At 37.5% G+C, this 20,494-nt stretch overlaps 1 protein-coding gene across 3 annotated transcripts; it reads left to right on the forward strand.

The window, feature by feature from the left end:
* The first annotated feature begins 804 nt into the window (after positions 1-804).
* Positions 805-20,321, forward strand: LOC117568979 (ras-related protein Rab-26). 3 transcript variants are annotated; one of them, XM_034249939.2, is made up of 6 exons: positions 10,363-11,089; positions 14,448-14,558; positions 17,477-17,585; positions 18,366-18,476; positions 18,627-18,771; positions 18,953-20,321. In XM_034249939.2, exons 1-6 carry the CDS (start codon positions 10,385-10,387, stop codon positions 19,065-19,067), a joined length of 1,296 nt encoding a protein of 431 aa, XP_034105830.1. In that variant the 5' UTR covers positions 10,363-10,384; the 3' UTR covers positions 19,068-20,321. The 3 variants fall into 3 exon arrangements, with proteins under 3 accessions (XP_034105831.1, XP_034105833.1, XP_034105830.1); XM_034249940.2 differs by lacking the exons at positions 10,363-11,089; positions 14,448-14,558 and adding an exon at positions 805-1,927; XM_034249942.2 differs by lacking the exons at positions 10,363-11,089; positions 14,448-14,558; positions 17,477-17,585; positions 18,953-20,321 and adding an exon at positions 805-1,927.
* Positions 20,322-20,494: the final 173 nt, after the last annotated feature.

Here is a 20,494-nt window from a genome sequence, read left to right on the forward strand (position 1 = left end):
ACCAAATCAATTAAATAATAGTGTTAAGTGCTCAAAACGGATAAAAAGAAAGCTGATAAATCGAAAATGTGAACACAGGCCGCTACACGACATTTACACTTGCACACACACACACACACAAGAACACAGACACTTCCACACACACACGCACACACAATGACCCACAAAGGATGTGGAGTAATACGATGTTGTTGTTGCCCTTGTCAATTGGGCCTGCTTTGTCGTCATAGATTGGGTCGATGAATGGCACTAGCTGTCGCGCTCGAGCTCGGGCAGGATGCCATTGCCGTTATTGCGTTTGACAGATAACAAAAACGAGAAATGAAGACGTCAGCATCGTCGGATGAAGTGGATGTTGTTGTCGATGTGGTCGATGTGGATGTGGATGAAGTGCGGCCGGGGGCTCAATGTGGCTGCCTAATTAGTGCGGCGCAGGCGACAACGTCGACGTCGACGACGCCATTGACGACATTTTTATTTATGCTGTGATAGTGAAATACCAACAACAACAAAAGAAAGAAAGAAAAACAAACCAAATGCAATATTTTCGCTAAAGCAAAATCGTGAAAGCACTCGATAAAGAGTAAGACACAAAACAGTAAAAACCAAAAAAAAAAAAAACAAAAAACAAAACAAAAACCAATTCAACATAAAGCTTTAACCAAAACACCAAGCAGAGTGCAATCTGCAAAAACAAAACCAAAACTAAAAAAAATTAAATTATTATTAATCAAACTTAACTTAGTGAATAAAATAATAAAAACAGCACCAATTAGCGGATAACCCAAAATTAATGTTAGTCAATATGTTTAGCTAGTTACAATTTATACCTAACAATTATTTAGTGGCTTTAATGAAAACACCAAACAACCAAAACACCAAATAAAAGACAAAATAAAACAAAGTTCAATTTATAACAAAACTAACGAATATACGTTTAGGGAATTTCAATATTGTTAAGCATATTTCGGATATTAAGTTTAGAGCAAATATACATATATATACACACACATCCATATATACATATATATATATACATATAAATATTAAAAGGCAAACCGCCTTGCACACTGCAGCCCCCCGTCGAAAAGCCCAAAAATCAAATTCATTCAGAAAACGTGCCATAAAACCGGACGGCCAAAACGTCGCCAAATGTCAAAGTCATAAAGAGAGCGTCAGAGAGAGAGTTGAAAGCACAACAATAAAAGAGAAAGAGAGAGCGCCAAAAAGCATTCTACACGACACTAAAGCACTGCTAGAGCTCAACGAAAAAGCTCAGCTCAGTTGAGCTGCGCATAGCCAAGACACAAACCCAAAACGCAAAATGGCGACAACAACCACAACAACGACAACACATCACGACGATGCGAGCAGCATGAGCGACGATGTCTTCGAGGATGCGGAAACGACAAAGGCACGCATCGAAGAGCTGCGTCGTCGTCCTTTCGGCGATGGCTGCTACAATCCGCCCGCAGCGCCCATTTCCCAGCACCAGCAACACCAACAGCATCAGCACCATCATCATCATCATCCCAACACAAATCACAACAACCGAGGCAGCCAGCAAAGTTTAACGAGCAGCCATCACTATCATGACGATGCCATCATGGCGCCCGTACAGCGCACTGCCAGCGGATATCCTGGATATCGTCCGTCTCGCGAGGCCATGCAATTGTATGCGTACGGCAATGCGGACTACGATCTGGAGGATGACTACGACGATGGCTGGCGGTCGTATCGCTACGACGAGGTGGACATGCATCAGTCACAGCCAACCGCTAATCTGCAGCCCTTTGATGATACCATCAATCATAAGACGATCCTGCTCGGTGATTCGGGCGTGGGCAAAACCTCCTTTCTAGTCAAATACAATACGGGTGAATTTCGCTTGGGTTCATTCTCGGCCACTGTTGGAATTGCGCTGACGGTAAGTGAAATTAACTGATTGGGTGGGATGGTGTTATCCTTTGTATCCTTGGCATTCCCTCAAAGTCTTGTTTGTTGTGCATGATTAAAAACCATCCAAAATACGCTTATCCATTCAACATACATACATATATAATCATAATCCCATTTTGTGGCTTTGCTATGCGTACGTCACTTCTGCACCTGTGCCTACATTTGTATGTCTCTGTGTGTATGTGCGTGTGTGTGTGTGTGTGTGCTAACTGTAATTGAGCAGCAGCCGCAAGAGCTTCGTTAGTGCCACGCCAAATAGGCAACATATTGTTGTGTGTTGTCGGTAATCATTTGGCGCGATTTCGTGTACTTTATGTTGTCTATTTTTATCACGCACAAATCTCCACAGCGCATTGGCATTGATTTTGTTGTCGTTCTTTTTTGTTGTTCGTGTTAGTGTTGTTGTTGACGTTGCTGTTGTTGTTGCCGCTTCGCTCCAATAAAAATAAACCTCGTAACGGAGCGCAGAGCGTTTTAGGTTGAGGTTGAGTTGCTTTGGTCTACCTCTCTCTCTATATGTCTGTGTATCTGTGGGCGTACCATAATATTTATGTCATGTCACGCATCAGTGATGCACAAAAATATCGCAAAATTGTGATTAATATAATAAAATCTAACACTTTTTATCGCTCCACATTGCGCTCTTCCCATAGCGATAATAAACTTGGAACACTTCTAATTATTTATGTGACTCAATAAATGGTGCGTGTGGCTTTGAAATTTTTGCTTTAGAGGAATTGAGAAAAATATATTTATGACATTAGCTACAACAGTCAAGATATTAAATAATAATATTAAATATTAGTGAAGTTAGAAATATAACCTTTATTTGATTTTAAATTGGTTGTACTAATATAATTTATGTGTGCTGAATATTATATATTTCTTATTATACCAAATTTATGGAAAAAAGGAATTTTCAGCATTTATACATTGTATAGTATTTATTATTACAATAAATTTAGAAACATAATAATGGTCATATTTCTAAGGAAATATTGTATTCTCATTTTCTGAATTGATTATACAAATAGAATTTATGTATGCTAGAAGTTATAAATTTGTATTATACAAAATTTATAACAAAAAATGGATACTTAGCATATATAAATTGTATTTTTGTATTATCATATTTCTAAGAAAACATGTGCACTAATTGTAATAATAATTGAGAAAAAATTATGGTAATATATCTGATGGAACCAATTCCCTAAAGTTAGAACATAAAGCGACCTATATTCATCATTCAAGATTTGATTTAGTCTCTAGTATAAATCTGGTAAATGGACAATTAACTGAAGTTAACATATTTGGTAGTAGAACTTTAATTAACTTGAAATATCAAAATATCAAAAGGAATTTTGCAAAATCGATTAAAGCATAGTTCAATTCATCAATAATTAGTTAAATTGAATTCATTTTTATTTAAAAGTTAACATTATTTCCATTCGATGTGCATAACAAAAGACTGAAATAATATTTAATTAACAATTTGCATAGTTGACAGCTCAATTGAGCGCCCCGCAAAGTAGGCAACGAATCTTTATTGTTCACCCTTGGCCCACTACCTGTTGCCGGCTTTCACTTTCACAGCTTTCATAGCTCACAGCTAGCTGTTCGCAGCTGCTGTCACGAGGCGTCACGTCGACACGAAGCAGCCGCAGCATCAGTCGCAGCAACAGCAGCAACCGATGGCCGTCAAGGCAATGAAGTTCAAGTGCAACAGTTATATTTGCCATTGAAGCCGACCTGCCACCTGCTCTACATTCGTTGATACTTCCACCCCGCTCTTGTTCTTGTTATCCCTTAGTAGTCAAACCTCGGCGCGTGCTCGACATTGGCTGGCAGCATTTCTAGGCCAGGGCTGTGTCGTGTATGCTCTGTGTGTATTTGCATGTGTGTGTGTCTCTGTGTCTGTGTGTTACAAAGCCAAAAGCCGAAGTTGCACGAACTTGACTCGTCGACAAACTGTGGAAAGGACTTGAAACGTTTGGGATGCTGCGGTTGCTGCCTCAGATGCTTCTCGCTGCGTGCTCAGTTTAGTTTTGTGCGCTGCCGTTGACGCTTCGATTAGCATTCGGTCGCGCTTCTCCCAAAAAGTTTTCATTTTGCATACAACACACACAAACTGTGTGTTTTTGACTGTCTTTTGTGCGCAGAGTTTTAAATAAGTTTTCGTTGCGTTTTTGGAAAATGTAAAGTGAAAGCGAACGCTTTGAACACTACTCACCATTCTTTAGCCTTGTTCTATGCCAGACTTATAAAGCACTCACACATACACACACATAAGTGCAGCTCACTCATACCTAGACGCACACTCATTTGGCACTGCAAATTTACTGTTGCATACTTTTGAGCGCGTCGCGTCAAGCGCACAATATTCGTGCAATTTAACAACATTTTTTTACAGCTATTTTTGGAGGCTTCCCTGTCAATGTGTGTGTGTGCGTGCGTGTATGTGTGTGTGTGTGGCGGTCTGTTGTAGTGTCTGGGTAACTGGAGCAGCCCCGTGTGCGCGTTTAAAAATAAACGAAAACAATTTACGTTAAACGTAACTAATAGAAATTGATTTTACTTTATTAATTTGCTTTGCTTTTTTCTTTTGGAATATTTTAGATGTATTAATAATTAGGGAATATGATAGAATTACTACTTTTTAATAAACTGAAGCTTTGTTCACAAATTCTGAGAATTAATTAAAACCTGCAGCATTGTTTTTCTAAAAGCAAAATGAATTCGATTGAATTTGGAGTATCGAGTTTCAATTGCATTTCATAAGAGGCATGATTTATGTGAGCTTTCATTTGAAGTGCCCATAAAAGTATGCTATCTATTTTTGATTTGTGCTCAGCAATTTTAAAGCTTTGCTCTGTTCTGCTTTGCTTTGCTTTGGTTTGCCTTTTGTTATTTAAGAACGACAATATTTCTGACGAAGAGAGAGATGCTTAGAAATCCTGTTGAGCTCAAAATAATCCATTTGGCAACTGCAGTTGCATATCTTCTCTGGTATCCTTGCTGCCTTGGATGTGTTGTCCCCTTTCTCGTTAGCATTTGTCTTACTCAAATGCGCATTAATTAAACTGGCAGGCGTTGATGATATGCGCATCAGTTTGAAGTGCTTTCAATGGCCGAAGGTCAATTTGTATTGCTCCTGTTTAGCTTGTGGCTGTTGTCGTCGGAGTCGAAGTCTTCGTTGTTGTTGTTGTTGCTACCCCTTTTCTAAGACAATGCACGTGGATAGATTGGGGATACTTAAGCCTGCCTGCTCAGGTTCAAGGTTAGTTGCCTGCATTCCATGCAATTATAAAACATTCTCTTAAATACATGCAAAAACAGGCAGCGAGTCCAGCAGAAGAGGATTTAGGTTGGGCCATGGCCCTGGCTGCCACAACTTGTGTGTGCTGTGCTGTGCTGTGCTGAGCAAATGCAATTTAAGCCGATTACTTATACAAATCTTTGGGTTTTAGGTCTGCTCGCTATGCTTTATCTCCCTAACTCCCTCCTCCTAGCTCTATTGCTGTTGCTCTTGAGTGGCTTTCATTACTTTCATTCGTGCCATAAAATGTTTTACGCCAGCCGCACATCAACGTGAAGCTGTCGATTGTCCAGTTTCGCCCAGTTTCCTGTTAAAAATCACAACAACGTCCTACGCACACACATTCCCATGGCATTGTATGTGTGTGTGTGCTGGTTATTTCCTTAAAGCTGTCCATGCAATCAGGAAGCCATTGTCTGGCAGCTCTGCGGCTGTTGTCTGCGCACTTTGCCTTCATTTTAGTTGCGTGATTGAGCGCATGATTGAATGTGTCTGAGAGTATGTATGTATGTCGATGAATCAACCCCAGACTCAGCCACCCATCAATGTGTCCCTTTTTCCTTTTATACCTGTTAACTACAGGGAAGAAGGGTATTATAAATTTGTGCCTCCAGCAAAAGTGTGTAGCAGGCAAAAGGAGTCATCTTCGACCATATAAAGTATATATATTCTTGATCAAGTATGTTTGTCTGAATGTCTGTCTGTCCGTCTCCGTAAAGCTACAGTTTTTTGCACTTGTTATTTTTTGCCTGATTTGAGTCTTAATTTTTACTCTATGATATATTGATACACCAAAAATAGTATTCGGCATATTTTAGTATTTTTATATAATTGAACGTAATAGTATATTAATATTCCAAATACAGTCTTCGTTATATTTAAGAATTTTTGTATATTTTGAACGTAATAGTATATTGATATACTGAATATTGTCTTCAGTACATTTCAGTCATTTTTTGGTATATATTAAGACTAATACCACATTTTGCTTTTATTAAACAATGGGTAGCGAGTATCTTACAGTCGACCACACTTGCCTGTAGCTATCTTACATACTTTTTTTTTGTTATTTGTGAAGTGTATTTGTAACTTTGACGTGTGCGTGTTTGTCGCCAGCAGCTGAACCGCCTTTTGCGTAGGCTTTTGACACAACCAAACCCACCTTGTTGCGTGTTGCGTGTTCTTCTGTGCAACAGGCCGTGATCTGAGGGTCCATTTATTTTTGTGCCTTATACGAGAGTACGATACGATTATTGATGTAATTACGCAAAAAGGCGATTGGAGAAAAAACGTTGCAAAATGCCATTTGATTCACTCAAGCGTTTGTCTCTCGTTTTCGTTCTCGTTGTCGTTCTCGTTTCGCAACTTTTCACTTGACACCGTCGCTTTTCCGTGGAAAATGCTGCAAGCACAACCCAATTAAAAACTTTTGTTATCGGCACATAATGATTGACAATGTTAGTAGCTTGATTATATTATCAATTTTTGCTTGGCGTCGTCCACTTCTGCTGCTGAAAGGTTATTTTACGGGTCGACAAAATTTGGGGTGCGAATCTGAATAAAATTCGAAAAAGGAAAAAGGGTTGCAAAAGCCCCAAAAAGAAGAGAAAAGAATGCAAATTTAAGAATTTACATTTAATATTGCATAGATGATTGCTGGGCATCATTTCATATCACATTTCAAGCGTAAAATTATTTACTCTACAAATTTTCACTCAAACTGGAATTCAACATAAAGGCATCTAGTGTAAATATAGCAACACTTGACACAAAACTTTCGTCTTGCTGCTCAGGTCGACGTTCTAATTGTGTAATGTATACTTTTTGTTTTAATAAAGTGTGTCCCTTAACCCTGAATGAGGGAATGATACGAGTGCTATCGGCTTACAAATTAAGCCACGCTTTCATTGCATTCCTTTTCGTTCTTATCACTTTACTAATAACATAAAACAACATGCGCTGCTCGGTGAGAAAAATGGCAAATTAAATTAAAGCTGCAGACCTATTTGTTCTTCCACTTGCATGTTTAAACTTCGCATAGAATTCTCCAATAATAAAGTAAATTTAACTGTTTCTTATATTTAGTAAATCTGTAATAATCGAAAGAAATGGGAAATGCTTTATATTATACGAGTATATAAAAAAAACTGTTGTGTCTGCTTCGGAACTTTTTGAAATGAATTTTAAGTTATAATTTTGAAATATAGTTATATTTTATATTCTATAATACTAAAATATTTTTTATACTTCAATATTAATAATAAATGATAATTCAAAACTTTAAAATATTATCATTTATTAATAATATTGAACTATATAAATCATATTTTAGTAGAATAGAAAAGTTTAAAATGTTTTATAAGATTGTAAATCATTCCAATTATGATTCTTACAGTTTCCAAACTAGACATCCAAATGTCAGTAACAAATAACAAATACTCCGTAAAATGCAACCCTCAATTTAACTTAAAATCAATCAAATAATAAGCCTCAAACAGTTTTTTTTATGTTTTTAATTTTTGAGATGAAATAGTTATTGGCAAGAGCTTAAGTTTTCCCTCGCTGTGTAGCACCTAAATCCCGAATATAATCTAGGCTGTGCACGTGCCGTGCACTAGCATTTAAGAGGCAGTCGGACAGTTGGATTTAACTTCAAGACAATTACCAGACGGTTAAGAAGATGGGAGAGAAAGGTCAGGAGGGGAAGGGATCCCAGACAGGTGGAGACAAGACGCCAGTTGCGCTTGGCTGGTTCAGTGCCTGCGAGTCTGGTTTACTACTTGGCTGCCAGCCATCCTGTTGCTACATAAAACGTTTTTAATGTGCGCACAAGGCACATTGACTTGCGACCCGGCAACTAAAAAGGTGAATAGCTGTTTGTTGCCTCACAGAAGAGAATGCAGAACGTGCAGGCAACGTGTCATGGCCAAAGTAGTCTCTGATTTTCCAGCTTCTGCAGCTTTTGCTTTGTCAAAGAGTTGACCTTCGGAAAATTGTGCAAAAATTTCTATGCATGCCAAGCATCATCCGACTATTGACATTTTCATCTTGTTTTCATTTGCTTGTTTTGACTGCAAATCGCATTAACCTCCAGACACCATGAAAAATGGCTTTAGAATTGATACAATTATAGATGTCGATGGAATTTCATGTTCAAATATAATTAGACTCACGCTTTGAACATTTTAAGAAATGCTGACTAAAATCACCATGAAAATGGCTTTAGCTTTGATTGAATTATTGATACCGATGGAATTTTTAATGAAATTATAATTAGAATGCGAAAATAAGACTTAGAAACAAATATTAAACATTTTTGATTCATAAATTAAATTGAGTAGAAGGAAGATATTAAATCTGACCATATTTAAATTCATGTTATTTTATACTGATGAATAATTTTAATTTAAATCGATAGTTGCTAAGATTTATTTCAACATTCTTAGCACACAGAAAGCAAAGCAAAAATGTGTGTTTAGATTTATAATTTGGTTATAAATATGAATTCAGATACTCAGGTTGGAATTCTTGGAATGCAGACGAAAATGGTTTGAGGTAATAAAGACATACTCTGTAACTAGGTATTGGAATTAAAGAATAAATACTCTGTATAAATATGCGAAATGTAGATGAAATCAAAAATCAATTCATTCAAACGTATGCTTCAATTACGCAAACTGTTGCTAATTAAACAAATATAAGCTCCTCATTACTGCGCAAAATGCAGTCGAAATTTTTATTATCAATCATTTCGGTCGTAATTAATATTGCCAAACTGGTGCAAATATGTTTTAATATTGAAATCAACGCAGCTGTGTATGCCATATTAAATAAGCAATTCATTTTGCTGCCCAAAAGTATGCAACACAATTAAAGCGCGTAATTTGAAGAGTCACCCTGTGCGAGATTTCAATGTCAAACACGCTGCGCGCAAAAGTATGCAACATTTGGCGTGGCACTGCGTATAAAAGGGAAATTAAGAGGTTTATGCATTAATAGCTACTATTCGGCTGGCCAAACGTTAATAATGTGGTTTGTGTTTGTTTGCTGGCTTCCCACGCGTGCTAGTTCGAATCCTTTGCAGTTCTTCATTATTAACCGAAATGTTGCTCTGAGCTTTTTCTGCGTGTGTGTGTGTGTGTGTATGTGTGTGTTTTTGGCTGCAGAGGCGCGCGTGTTTGTTGTTTGGCTTTGTGGTTGGTACACGCAACACCAACTGTTGATTTAGCGGCGTGGTCACGACCCAGTCTCTTCCTCTTCCTCTCACACTCTAATCTGACCCCACACCATGCGAGTGTGTGTGTGCGCGTTGTCAACGACAATGTCAGCCATTTTTGGCCCTGAGGACAGCTTTGGCTCCGGTAGGTTTCGGTTTTCATTTGGGTCTCTGTCGTTGGCAAGGCAATTATATTCAATTTGCACCTGTGACTCTGCCATCGCCGTCGTCGTCTCTTTAAAGTTGAATGCTAGCTTGTTCTGTTACGTTTGGGAATTTTGTGAGTTTGTAATTTGTTTTTCAACTGGCCAAAAGTAAATTATAACTGGCGGGCTAATGAAATTTACAGCTATATTACGATGTAAATATATACAATATATAATACTACAAAACTGAAAGAGACAGAGCAGCAAGCACACGGGGAAGGAGTAGAGGAGAAAGAGAAAGAGAGAGAGGGAGTGTTTGTGTTTATATTTAGGCATTCATAACATATATATTTTGTCTTCAGTTTCTCATCGGTTTTTGCTTTTGTACATCTTTTTTTTTTTGCGTGCCGTATTCTGTTTTTTTGTTTTATGATTTTTAATGAGTTTTCGGGGCAAAAGTTTTGCTGGCAAACAGCCGCTTCAGCTTCAGCTTTTGCCTTTTGATTGCGCTGCCTCAGCAAAGCAAACTTTGCACCCGGATTTCGATTGAGTTGAGTTGCGTTGAGTAGGGAAGAGCTGCCTTTATTTCACTCCGAGGGTTGTTTTTACGGCCCTCCTGTCGATATCAATGCCTTCATCATCTGCTTCTTCGGCTGTCGCTGATGATGACGATGATGGGTAACAGTTAGTTTATTGATTTTCTTGCCACAAAATCATAAGCAGATACATTGAACGGTTTCAAATAAGATGCGACGTCAGCAGACACGTTATCGCAGCGATTCGATTGCTGCCAGCAGCAGCGGAACTGGAGCAACACGAAAACCATCTTTGGTCACTGCACCATCTTTGAGCAGTGCTTCGCCCACGCGCCGCGAATCGCTGGTCAAACCCACTTGGCAGCACATTACCCCAGGGCAGTTGCCAGTGAAAACGCTGGACAAGATCAATGGCATTGCCTCGGATGATTCCGATGATGATGGCTATCCGAAGCGACGTCCCAGCGTCATTGTGCATCAGCGTCAGCAATCGCTGTCACAGCAGCCGTTGCTGCCTGACTACATGAGTCCATCGCAGCTCTATCGCGATCATCTCCACCAGCAGCAGCAGCAGCAACAACACCAGCAACAGCAGTTGCAATCAGCACAACAATCCACACAACAGCAGTCGACATCGATTGGCAATGGTTTTAGCAGTAGATTTTTGAGCAGCATCCGTCTGACAGCAGCTGCCGAGCAGCAACCGTTGCTCGATACTGGAGGTGGAGGAGGTGGCACAGTTGCTGCTGCTGCTGGCGGAGGCGGAGCTGCTGTCGATGCTGCTGCCTCGACTGTGGGACCCGGCAATGATGGCGCTGGAGCAACGCTTTGCAAATCGGCAGGACGTGCTCTAATACGCATGATATCCTCGGCACCCGGTCAGGATGAGGACGAGGACTTTGATATCATGGGCAAGGTGACTCACACACACACATTACAATACACAATCAAATACACTGAACACACCCACTCAGTAGTCGACATGTTGCAACATTTGTCGACAAATCCGCATAAAATTTATCAATTTGCATTACAAAAAACGGCGACAACAAAAGATCAGGTGCCAACAACAACCTAAAATTTATAAGTATTTATAAGGAGCTAAAGCTAAAGCTAAAGGAGCTGCCAAGTCTCCGAAAATCGTATTCAAAGCATTTTTACCTGAGCCACAAATTGATTTATATATGTATATAGTATTATTTGGCAGCCTGTCTGTCTGTCTGTCCGTTTGACTGACAATTTTACGACTCCTTTTGCAGGGAGCATTTTTTATGGCATTGCCGTTGATGCGCGATTACAATGGGATTTGCATAAGAAGCTCAAAAATAAAGTCATAAAATTCAATAAAGTGCAAAGTGACAAAAGAGGAAATTAAATGCTCTTCCCTTTTGCCATTGTCTGTGTGTGATGCTTTGCTTGTTCACAGTCTTAATTTCTCTGGGCACAGAGTCACTTTAGTTTAGTTCGCTGTGTGGCACGTGTCCTTGCAACAACAATAAAAACAACGAATGGAACACAAATGGAGGCCAACCATCTGCCAAGTTGCTGCCTTATGCTTTTCATTAGCGCAATTCACTTGAATTATGACAAATGCCTCGCCTCGGCTGCGACTTCCTTCTGCACGCAGCTGCAGACATAAAAAAAATATACTATATATAAATATGAATAAAAAAATATAAAACAAGTTGTTGGAGTCTAAAAGCGGCGTTCAAATACACTTTAATTGGAGTAGAAAAGGAAAGCGTTAAAGTCAAGGGAACTTAAATTGTTGTGAATGTTAAGGAAAGAGTTTGAGCAGTAAATATTTTAAATTCACAAATTTTGTGGCTTACTGATATGAAGATAAGACATTAATCATTGGTAAAAGTTTAGCTGACAATCAGAACAGAGTTCGATAATTAACAAGTTAATAGAAAACCAGTTTCCTAGCTCAACTTAACAACCAAATCACAGTCATCATCTCCGCTTCAATCTCAACTTTAAAATCATTAGACTCAATCCTAGACGAAAGAGTATAAGAATAAGAAGTATAACAGCTGCATATTTAAATTATTCTCATTTTTTTTATACGCATATTTAAAGCGCTTCTTGCGTAGTTTTTGCGCTGCAAACAAAAGTCCTGGGTAGTAAAAATATTTGCATGAGTTGCCAGTTGCCAGATGCCAGCATTAAAAGTACCATTTATTATATACGTAGAGAGATCTGCATATAAATACATAATACATATTTATACAAGTGTGTATCTAGCATTAAATGGCAAAGTTTTTGCGGCTCTTTGGTAATTTGAAATATGCAAATAACTTGGCCTATTTGTTGAGGCGCACAATTAGCTGTGGCTGATAGACTTGACTGGGGAAGGTGTTTCCTTCCTCCCCTCTGCTCCCCACAACAACAATGTTGTGCATCTTTTAGCAGCTCTTAATTAAGTAGTTAATGCTAATTTCAATGGGAACAACCGCTTGAATAAGCTTTATATGAGCTACCCTTGTCACTTATGATTTATACAATTAATTCAGTTTGTGGCGGAGCTTAATGAAATGTAGTTTAGCTTGTGAGCATAAACGGATTTCATTTACTATGAGAAATGACGCAATTTGATTTCAAATTCAGTTTAACAGAGTTGTTAATATGTTAAATTATAAATGTTAAAAGCTTGTAACGACAAGAAAATTGTTTTTTGCGTTTTATCAGTCATTAGAAATTATAATATGTTCATAGGAATAATAAAAGCTTTACCTTAGTAATAATTATTTCTATGTATTATTATTAAAAGACTGCAACGTATAACAGCTTATACATTGAAGTAACTTAATCAAGAAGGATCATTAAATTTAGCATCTTTGAGAAACTGTAACATTTGCGTGATAAAATAAAATCAAGTATAACACTAGTAATCCTTCTCGGTAATATTTTGCAATCTTCACAGCTTAAAAATGTTAACAGACTGCAACGATTGGCAGCTGTTAAAGTTTGGTAACTTTTTAAAGCAAACTTTTTTTGTGAACTTAAGCACCTGTTTTGATGATAATATAAAATCAAGTATAACACAAGTAATCCGTCTCCTTAACAATTGAAATCGTATAAGCCCTCTATTTTGTGAAGTATGTAATGATTAGCAGTTGAAAAAGTTAAGTAATTGTACTAGCATCAACCATGTTTGGGAAGTATAACAGTTGTTTTGGATTATAGAATAAAATTAAGTATAACACTAATATTCCATTTCCGGAATAAGTCTGTTAAAGGGAATTATAATTATCGAGAATAATCATGCCACGAAAATTTAAGAGGAAGCTTTTAAGGGATTATATAAAATAGGCACAACACAAGTAATCCAATTCCAAACAATTGAATAGTTACAAGGATTAGGGACCTTAAAAACGTAGTCACTTCAACAACAATAAGGCTGGTTTTAAAAGTTTAACAGCTGTTAGAAACTGTAAAATTTCTATAAAAAAAATAACTTTAAGTATTTACCATCAGTCATCTCAGCAATTGACAATCTATCTTAACAGCTTTAAAATATATGTAGTAACATGTGTGTCAATTGCCCGACAACTAAATAAACTTTTATTAGCTCTTAAGCCTTAACATTCATTAGCAGTAAAAGCAAGAGCTCAACAAACGCTGAAGAACACAAATATTGTTGTATGACTTGTAGACATTCAAAATTGAGCGGCATTAAGTATAAAGTTGCGATGCGCAACAATTGACAGTCAAATTCTTATTAAAAGTTCAGTTTTGCCAAGTTGTCGTCGACGCATTCAAAAATTTTAGAGTAATACCATATAATATAAATGCAAAGCAAATTCTCTGGAAAATTTGTGCAATTGACAAATAGAAAATTCAGCGAGCTTCAAGGGCAGATTTTGTAATGCAACCGCTGAGGGTTGCAGCAGTAGTTACTATATAGTATAGTTTATATACTATATACAGTTATTTGAGTGTGCGATACTCAAATAACAGTTGAGTGCGGTTTTAATTGCCTGGGTGTAGTAGCATCTCATTTTGCTTGGCTTGCCACTGAAGTCAACAGACAAACAGAAGACGACACCGAAAGAGCTTTGAAAATCAAAAGAAACCACAAGAGTTATGCAGTGGCAAATGGCATGAGGCAATTGGCAAGTGGCAGGATGAGTTCTCATAAGCTATGCATTAAATATGAGTATTTGTAGAATAGGCAGAAGTCACCTTAATTAGACACAACATACATACATATGTGTAATACTCACTCACACACACTCTCACATACATTTGTTGTTGTTGTTGTTGGCCAGGTCATAATGCTGGGCGATTCGGGAGTGGGCAAAACATCGCTGTTGATTCGATTTCGCGATGGTCGCTATGTGCCCAGCTATTTCCTGAGCACAGTTGGCATTGATTTTAGGGTAAGCGATTTCTCACAGTCTCTGTCTCTTTCTCTCTCTGTCTGTCTCTTTCTCTCTCTGTGTGTGTCTCTGTCTGTATTCATGTTGTTGTTATTCATATTATTGTTGTTGTTGTGTACTACTTACTAATTGTTATATGTGTGTGTCTACTATACTTACACTCTGTCTCCCCTCTCTTTCTCTCTCTTTCTCTGTATCACTGTCTCTCTCCCTGTTGTCTTCGCTGTTATCTGTTTGCCTGTCTGTACGCTGTCAACAGTTGTCAAGGCTATGCGAATACGATTTTCACCTGCGTTCACATCAAACTTATTCATCTTGTCTTCATTCTCCCTCATTTGCGCTCTTACTCTCTTCTCCTTCTCTGTCTCTTTCTCTCTGTCTATTTGTGTGTTCCTCGGTTTATGTTGTTCTTGTTCTCGTTCTTGTTATAACTGCTGCCCAAGTTGAACCTGACTCCCAAGCCCAAACAACTGTGTTTTCTTCCCTCTCCCCTAAGCGAAATTCCCTTTGCTTTGTGTGTATTTCTGTGTGTGCTTATACCCTGCTTTGGGTTAAACGTTAATTGGTGTCTCAGTTTAAAAGTTAAGCTTACTACTTAATCTATTACTAAATGTTTACTTACTGTTACACTTAACAGTTTCTGTTAATAATAAATAGTTACATTTAACAGTTGCCGTTAATTAGCAGTTACTCCTAAACAGTTGCTGTTAACATTTAGGAATTACACTCAGCAGTTGCTGTTAATAATAAATACTAACAATTAAAAGTTGCTACAAACAATTAACAGATGCTGTTAACTTTTAACATTGCCGTTAACGTTTAACAGTTGCTGTTAATGCTTAACCGGCACAACTAACAGTTGCTGTTAATAATTAGAAGTTACAATTAACATTTGATGTTAACATTTAACAGTTGTAGTTAACATTTAACAGTTGTAGTTAACATTTAACAGTTGCTGTTAACATTTAATAAAACGGTTTTCTATTGCAGCTATGCTAATTAAAAACTTTTGCAATATTAAGTATACGTACATATTAAGTATACTTACACATTAAGTATACGTTTTATTTGTAATCCTGTTGCAGCGTATCTGCGTGTCGTCTAAACTCTCTTGTGGCGTGTTTCTTTGTCTGTTTGCTTTGCGGTTTTCATGATTTCCAGCTGCTGTGGCGCTCTGCGCTTTAGCGAAACATTTTACCGCCTGCTTAACTCGTGTTCAAGCCTTGTCCCTTGTTTCCCCCTCCCCCTACCCCACTCTCTACTATCTCTCTCCCTCTCAGTCTCCCTTTGGGGGTTGCTGCACCCTTGCCCCAGCAGTTTGCCAGCATTCGCTGCGGCTAAGCTCCTTGGGGCTATTTATTAAAAAGCATATGAACTTGAAAAGGACTTGTTGATGGTGTTGTCTCTTTGTATGAGTGTGTGTGTGTGTGTTCAGCATGTGTGTATATGTATGTGTGTGTGTTTTTCGTTCTTGTACACTTGTTACTCGTATTTAAGTTACCGTTGTTGTTGCTGTTGTTGCTTTTATCATGCTTATTATTGTGAGGTTTTTGTTTCAAGTTCTGAGGGGCTTTATTATCGTAGAAATTGCTGGTGGCTCATATGGCACATAAATTTATTAAACAACAATAATACAACTACAAGTATTTGCCATGTCGCCCATTAACTTTGCTCCCCCTTCTCCTTCCCCTTTGGTCATCCTTTTTAGTCCGTTTTGTGTGGATAAGTGCGTCCGCTTTTTCTGATTTTGCAGCTTCCTAACGTGTTTCCTTTATTTTTTGCTGTATATTCTTCTTTTTTTTTTGTGGTTACGTATAATCTTCCTAAATGATTTCCGACTGACCTTAAATTCTGTACGTCCTTTTTTTGTAGTTGTTGTTGCTGTTGTTGCTGCCTTTTCAATTTGTTGTCTTGACGGCAAATTGAAAGCAACGCAATAATGTATTTAATGCTTAACTAAAATATATCCGCAGATTTCTAAAGCGAAGCAATTTATTAAAATCCAAACAATGCTCAGCAAATGTTTCTCTGCAATTTATATAATTGAATTATCAAGAATCGTAAATTGAATTTATTTTACTTTAATTGCAAATAATTGTGAGCTAATTTGCAAGTTCAGCAATTGACAGCGAAAGTGCATTAATTATTTAAAGCACGCATCATAAATATTTGATAAAGATTTGCAGTTTTGTGCAAATTAAAGCACTAAATAATAAATGAGATTTAGAGCTTAACCAATATTTTAGTAATGTTTGCCAGTCAACAACTCTTTGAGCATAAATCAAATATATTTCCAGGTACTCTCGTATGTGTATTCACTGCGATTCATATTATTTACCTACGCTCCAAATGAATTTTCCCTCCCCGTAAATGTTCGTCTTAAGTTGCAGTGCATTGACTTTGTGTTTACTTATCTAGAAGTTTGTTTTTTCTATCATCGTTTTTTGGCTTTTCGTTTTTATTTGTCTGCACACATAAGACTCAATCTGGCTGCCACACACACTCGCACACACACACACACACAGTTGTTGAGCATTTATTATATTGACTGACTGTCTGAGGCTACTCGAAGTTGAATTGAGCAGGCAGCAGGCACAAAGTCGTTGCCTTATATCATTAAAAGTCCTACACAGCTAACCTGTAATTGTATTACTGTTTTTGTCGAGTGTATTTGATGTCTGTCTGCATGCTCTGTACAGCATTGCGTATACGCAATATTGAATGCCTCCCGCTTTGCTCCTCACGCTCTCGCTCGTTCTCTTGATCTTTTTGTGTGTTACTCTTTGGCATGCAGAACAACAATTCGTTAATTAATTGCATTTTGTGTAACAATTGCGTTTTCATTGACACAACAACGTTTCCTTTTTGCATAACACACAAATGTGACTGCTGCATAACTCACTTTGCAACATCGATAGAACAAAGTGGTCGTCGTCGATGGCACGCGCGTCAAATTGCAAATCTGGGACACAGCTGGCCAGGAACGTTTCCGTAGCGTGACGCACGCCTACTATCGCGATGCACATGGTAAGTGATGGACTGAGTGACGGAGTGAGTGACTGACAGAGTGATAAACTGACTAACTTAGTGCCCAGCTGTTGCTGCACTTTTGGACTACATTTTGATACCCGCTAACCTTAGGGTAGAAAGGTATTTTAACTTTGAGCCTGCAGGAAATGTATGTAACAGACATAAGGATTCATCTACAACCCTATAAAGTATATATATTTTTGATCATGTTCGTCAGTCCGTGTAAAATACTAAATCTCAGATACTATAAGAGATAGAACTATAATATTTTTCGGCAGCACTTGTTATGTTTCTAAGCAAGCAGATCTTAGTATGTGCACTATGGTATATTTTGAATGTAATAGTATATTTTTATACCAAATGATATACCAAATACGGTATATTTTCATTGTAATATTATATTGATATACCAAATATAGTATGTTTTGATTGTGACAGTATATTGATATACCAAATATGCTATATTTTATATCAAATGATATACCAAATATTGTACATTAATATACCAAATATAGAATATTTTCATTGTTACGGTATAGTGATATACCAAATATGGTATATTTTGATTACAATGGTATATCGATATACAAAATATGGCTTTTGGTATATTTCAGTATATATTGCAGTATATTAATTTGGTATATTTTAAAATTAATATCGCAGTGCTTTGCTTTTATTCAAATTGGGTAGCGAGTGTCTCACAGTCGAACACCCTCGACTGTAGCTTTTTTAGTTGTATTTGATTCGATTTGAACACAACTTCACCTCCATTTTTAGCGCTGCTCTTGCTGTACGACGTCACCAACAAGACCACCTACGATAATATACGCGCCTGGCTGGGCGAGATACGAGAGTATGCACAGGAGGATGTGGTCATCGTTTTAATAGGTGAGATTGAGTTTCGAAAAGGCTGCACCAAATAGATTTGATTAAGAGCTGTTGGGCCATTTAATTGAATTGCAAGTGTAAAACTTGTGCAACTTTTGTCGCTTTTCAAACGAATCACTTTCTCCGTCCCTCCCACTCCCACTCCACTAGGCAACAAGGCCGATTGCAGCAGCAGCGAACGACAGGTGAAACGGGAGGATGGCGAACGACTTGGACGTGAGCACAATGTGCCGTTCATGGAGACATCGGCCAAGACGGGACTCAATGTGGAGCTGGCATTCACAGCGGTCGCCAGGTAAGCGAAAGCAAGAGAGAGAGAGAGAGAGAAAGAGTTGCTTTGCCACAAAAACTTAACTCAACACACGACAGAGACAGCGACAGACATGATGATAACTTTCAAGTTGGCCATAGAATTTAATTACTTTTCTTTACTCCGCAACTAATGATAAATTCTCACTCTCTTTCCCCTTCGATAGGCAGCTGAAGAGTCGCGGCTACGAGCATGGCGATGATGGAAAATTCAATGTGCATGATTTTGTGCGTGACAATACAAAGGCTCGATCCGTTTGCGCTCAATGCAGGAACATGTAATTTGTTAATGCCCCGCAACCGTCCCCGCCCCCTAAAAGCACACAATGAAAACTTGCACAAAACCAAACAAAATAAATAAACAAAAAAAATCAACAAAGAGAAGCTCACAAAACAATGCGCAAATTTGTACAACAAAAAAACCAAAAAAAAAAAAAGAATATTTCCATATAAAACCGAAACGACAACAACAAAAAGATATTGGCTATTGAGAGGAGCACGCGTTGGCAACACAGCTTTTTATAAGGCCCTGACCTTAGAGGTAAAGTGAGAGCGAGAGGAGAGCTGTGGCTAGCATTTTGTATGTAAATTGAATATTGCCTGGCATTTTTTCAGAAGGGAGATGTATAATTTTTTACATACACACACAAAAAAACAAACGTTGCTCACGATGTGAGAGAATTTTTGCTGGGGAAATGTGAAGAAGATCAGAGTGCATTGTGTTGGCATTTTGATAGCAGAAATAAATAATAATGAATAATATATACATATACATTGAATACAATATATACATATATATATTATATATATCTATATACAAGTGCATACTTTATTTTTGTCGGGGACAATGGCGAGAAGTCCCTGTTGGGGGTAAGAAACTAATTCGTGGCGAAAATTCGCATCGCGCAGCAAAATCATGCAACATTGAGATTTGTCCAACACGTCTACAAGAATGGGAAATGGCTAAGACGACATGCATAATTCGTATTTAATATAATAGCGCTGTTAGTGGCCATACAATATGTGAAATATGTACTACAAAAAATGAATGTAACAATACATACATAATCTACATATAAAGTATACTTTACACATACATACATATAAAAAAACAAAGGCATTGCCATGAGAGCAACCTACCTAGATTGAACCAAACCCAATTAATGACAAAACAATCACTCAATTTACCTTAACTGAAGATACGAAAAACAACAACAACAACAAAAACTACCAACTATTTAATTATGTATGTAAATTTATTGAGACTATTTCGTTTATTTTTATGAAATCGTTAAGTGTTATGCCTACCGTTAAGTTTTAATCCCACACAAACAAAACAAAAAATACGCACACAAAAAAAAAAACAAACAAAACAGAAATGTTTAATACTATTACTATTTTAAATTATTTACACAATCAAAGAAAACCCCAAGAAATTTAACTATTAAATACTCTATGCAATTAAGTTAGTTAAAACTCTATGTAAAACTTTCGGCATGCTCTATATGCAATACATAAGACAAAAAAAAAGAAAAATGAAGAAAAGAAATATATGCAGTTACTTACTACAACTATTCAACTAACGGATGCATTCGGAGAAACCAACGCATACTTATATCATATGGAAAATAAACCTACATATAAAATAAACAACGTTATTTGTAAGCAAGCTTGCTTGCATACACACCCACACATATGTAATGTACTAA

The sequence above is a fragment of the Drosophila albomicans genome, chromosome 3 (genome assembly GCF_009650485.2).
Source record: "Drosophila albomicans strain 15112-1751.03 chromosome 3, ASM965048v2, whole genome shotgun sequence".
NCBI lineage: Eukaryota > Metazoa > Arthropoda > Insecta > Diptera > Drosophilidae > Drosophila > Drosophila albomicans.

Coding starts and splice junctions, on each gene's coding strand:
- LOC117568979 (XM_034249939.2), top strand. CDS start 10,385: ATGCGACGTCAGCAGACACGTTATCGCAGCGATTCGATTGCTGCCAGC. Junction 17,586..18,365: donor CTACTATCGCGATGCACATG/GTAAGTGATGGA, acceptor CTCCATTTTTAG/CGCTGCTCTTGCTGTACGAC. Junction 18,772..18,952: donor GCATTCACAGCGGTCGCCAG/GTAAGCGAAAGC, acceptor CCCCTTCGATAG/GCAGCTGAAGAGTCGCGGCT.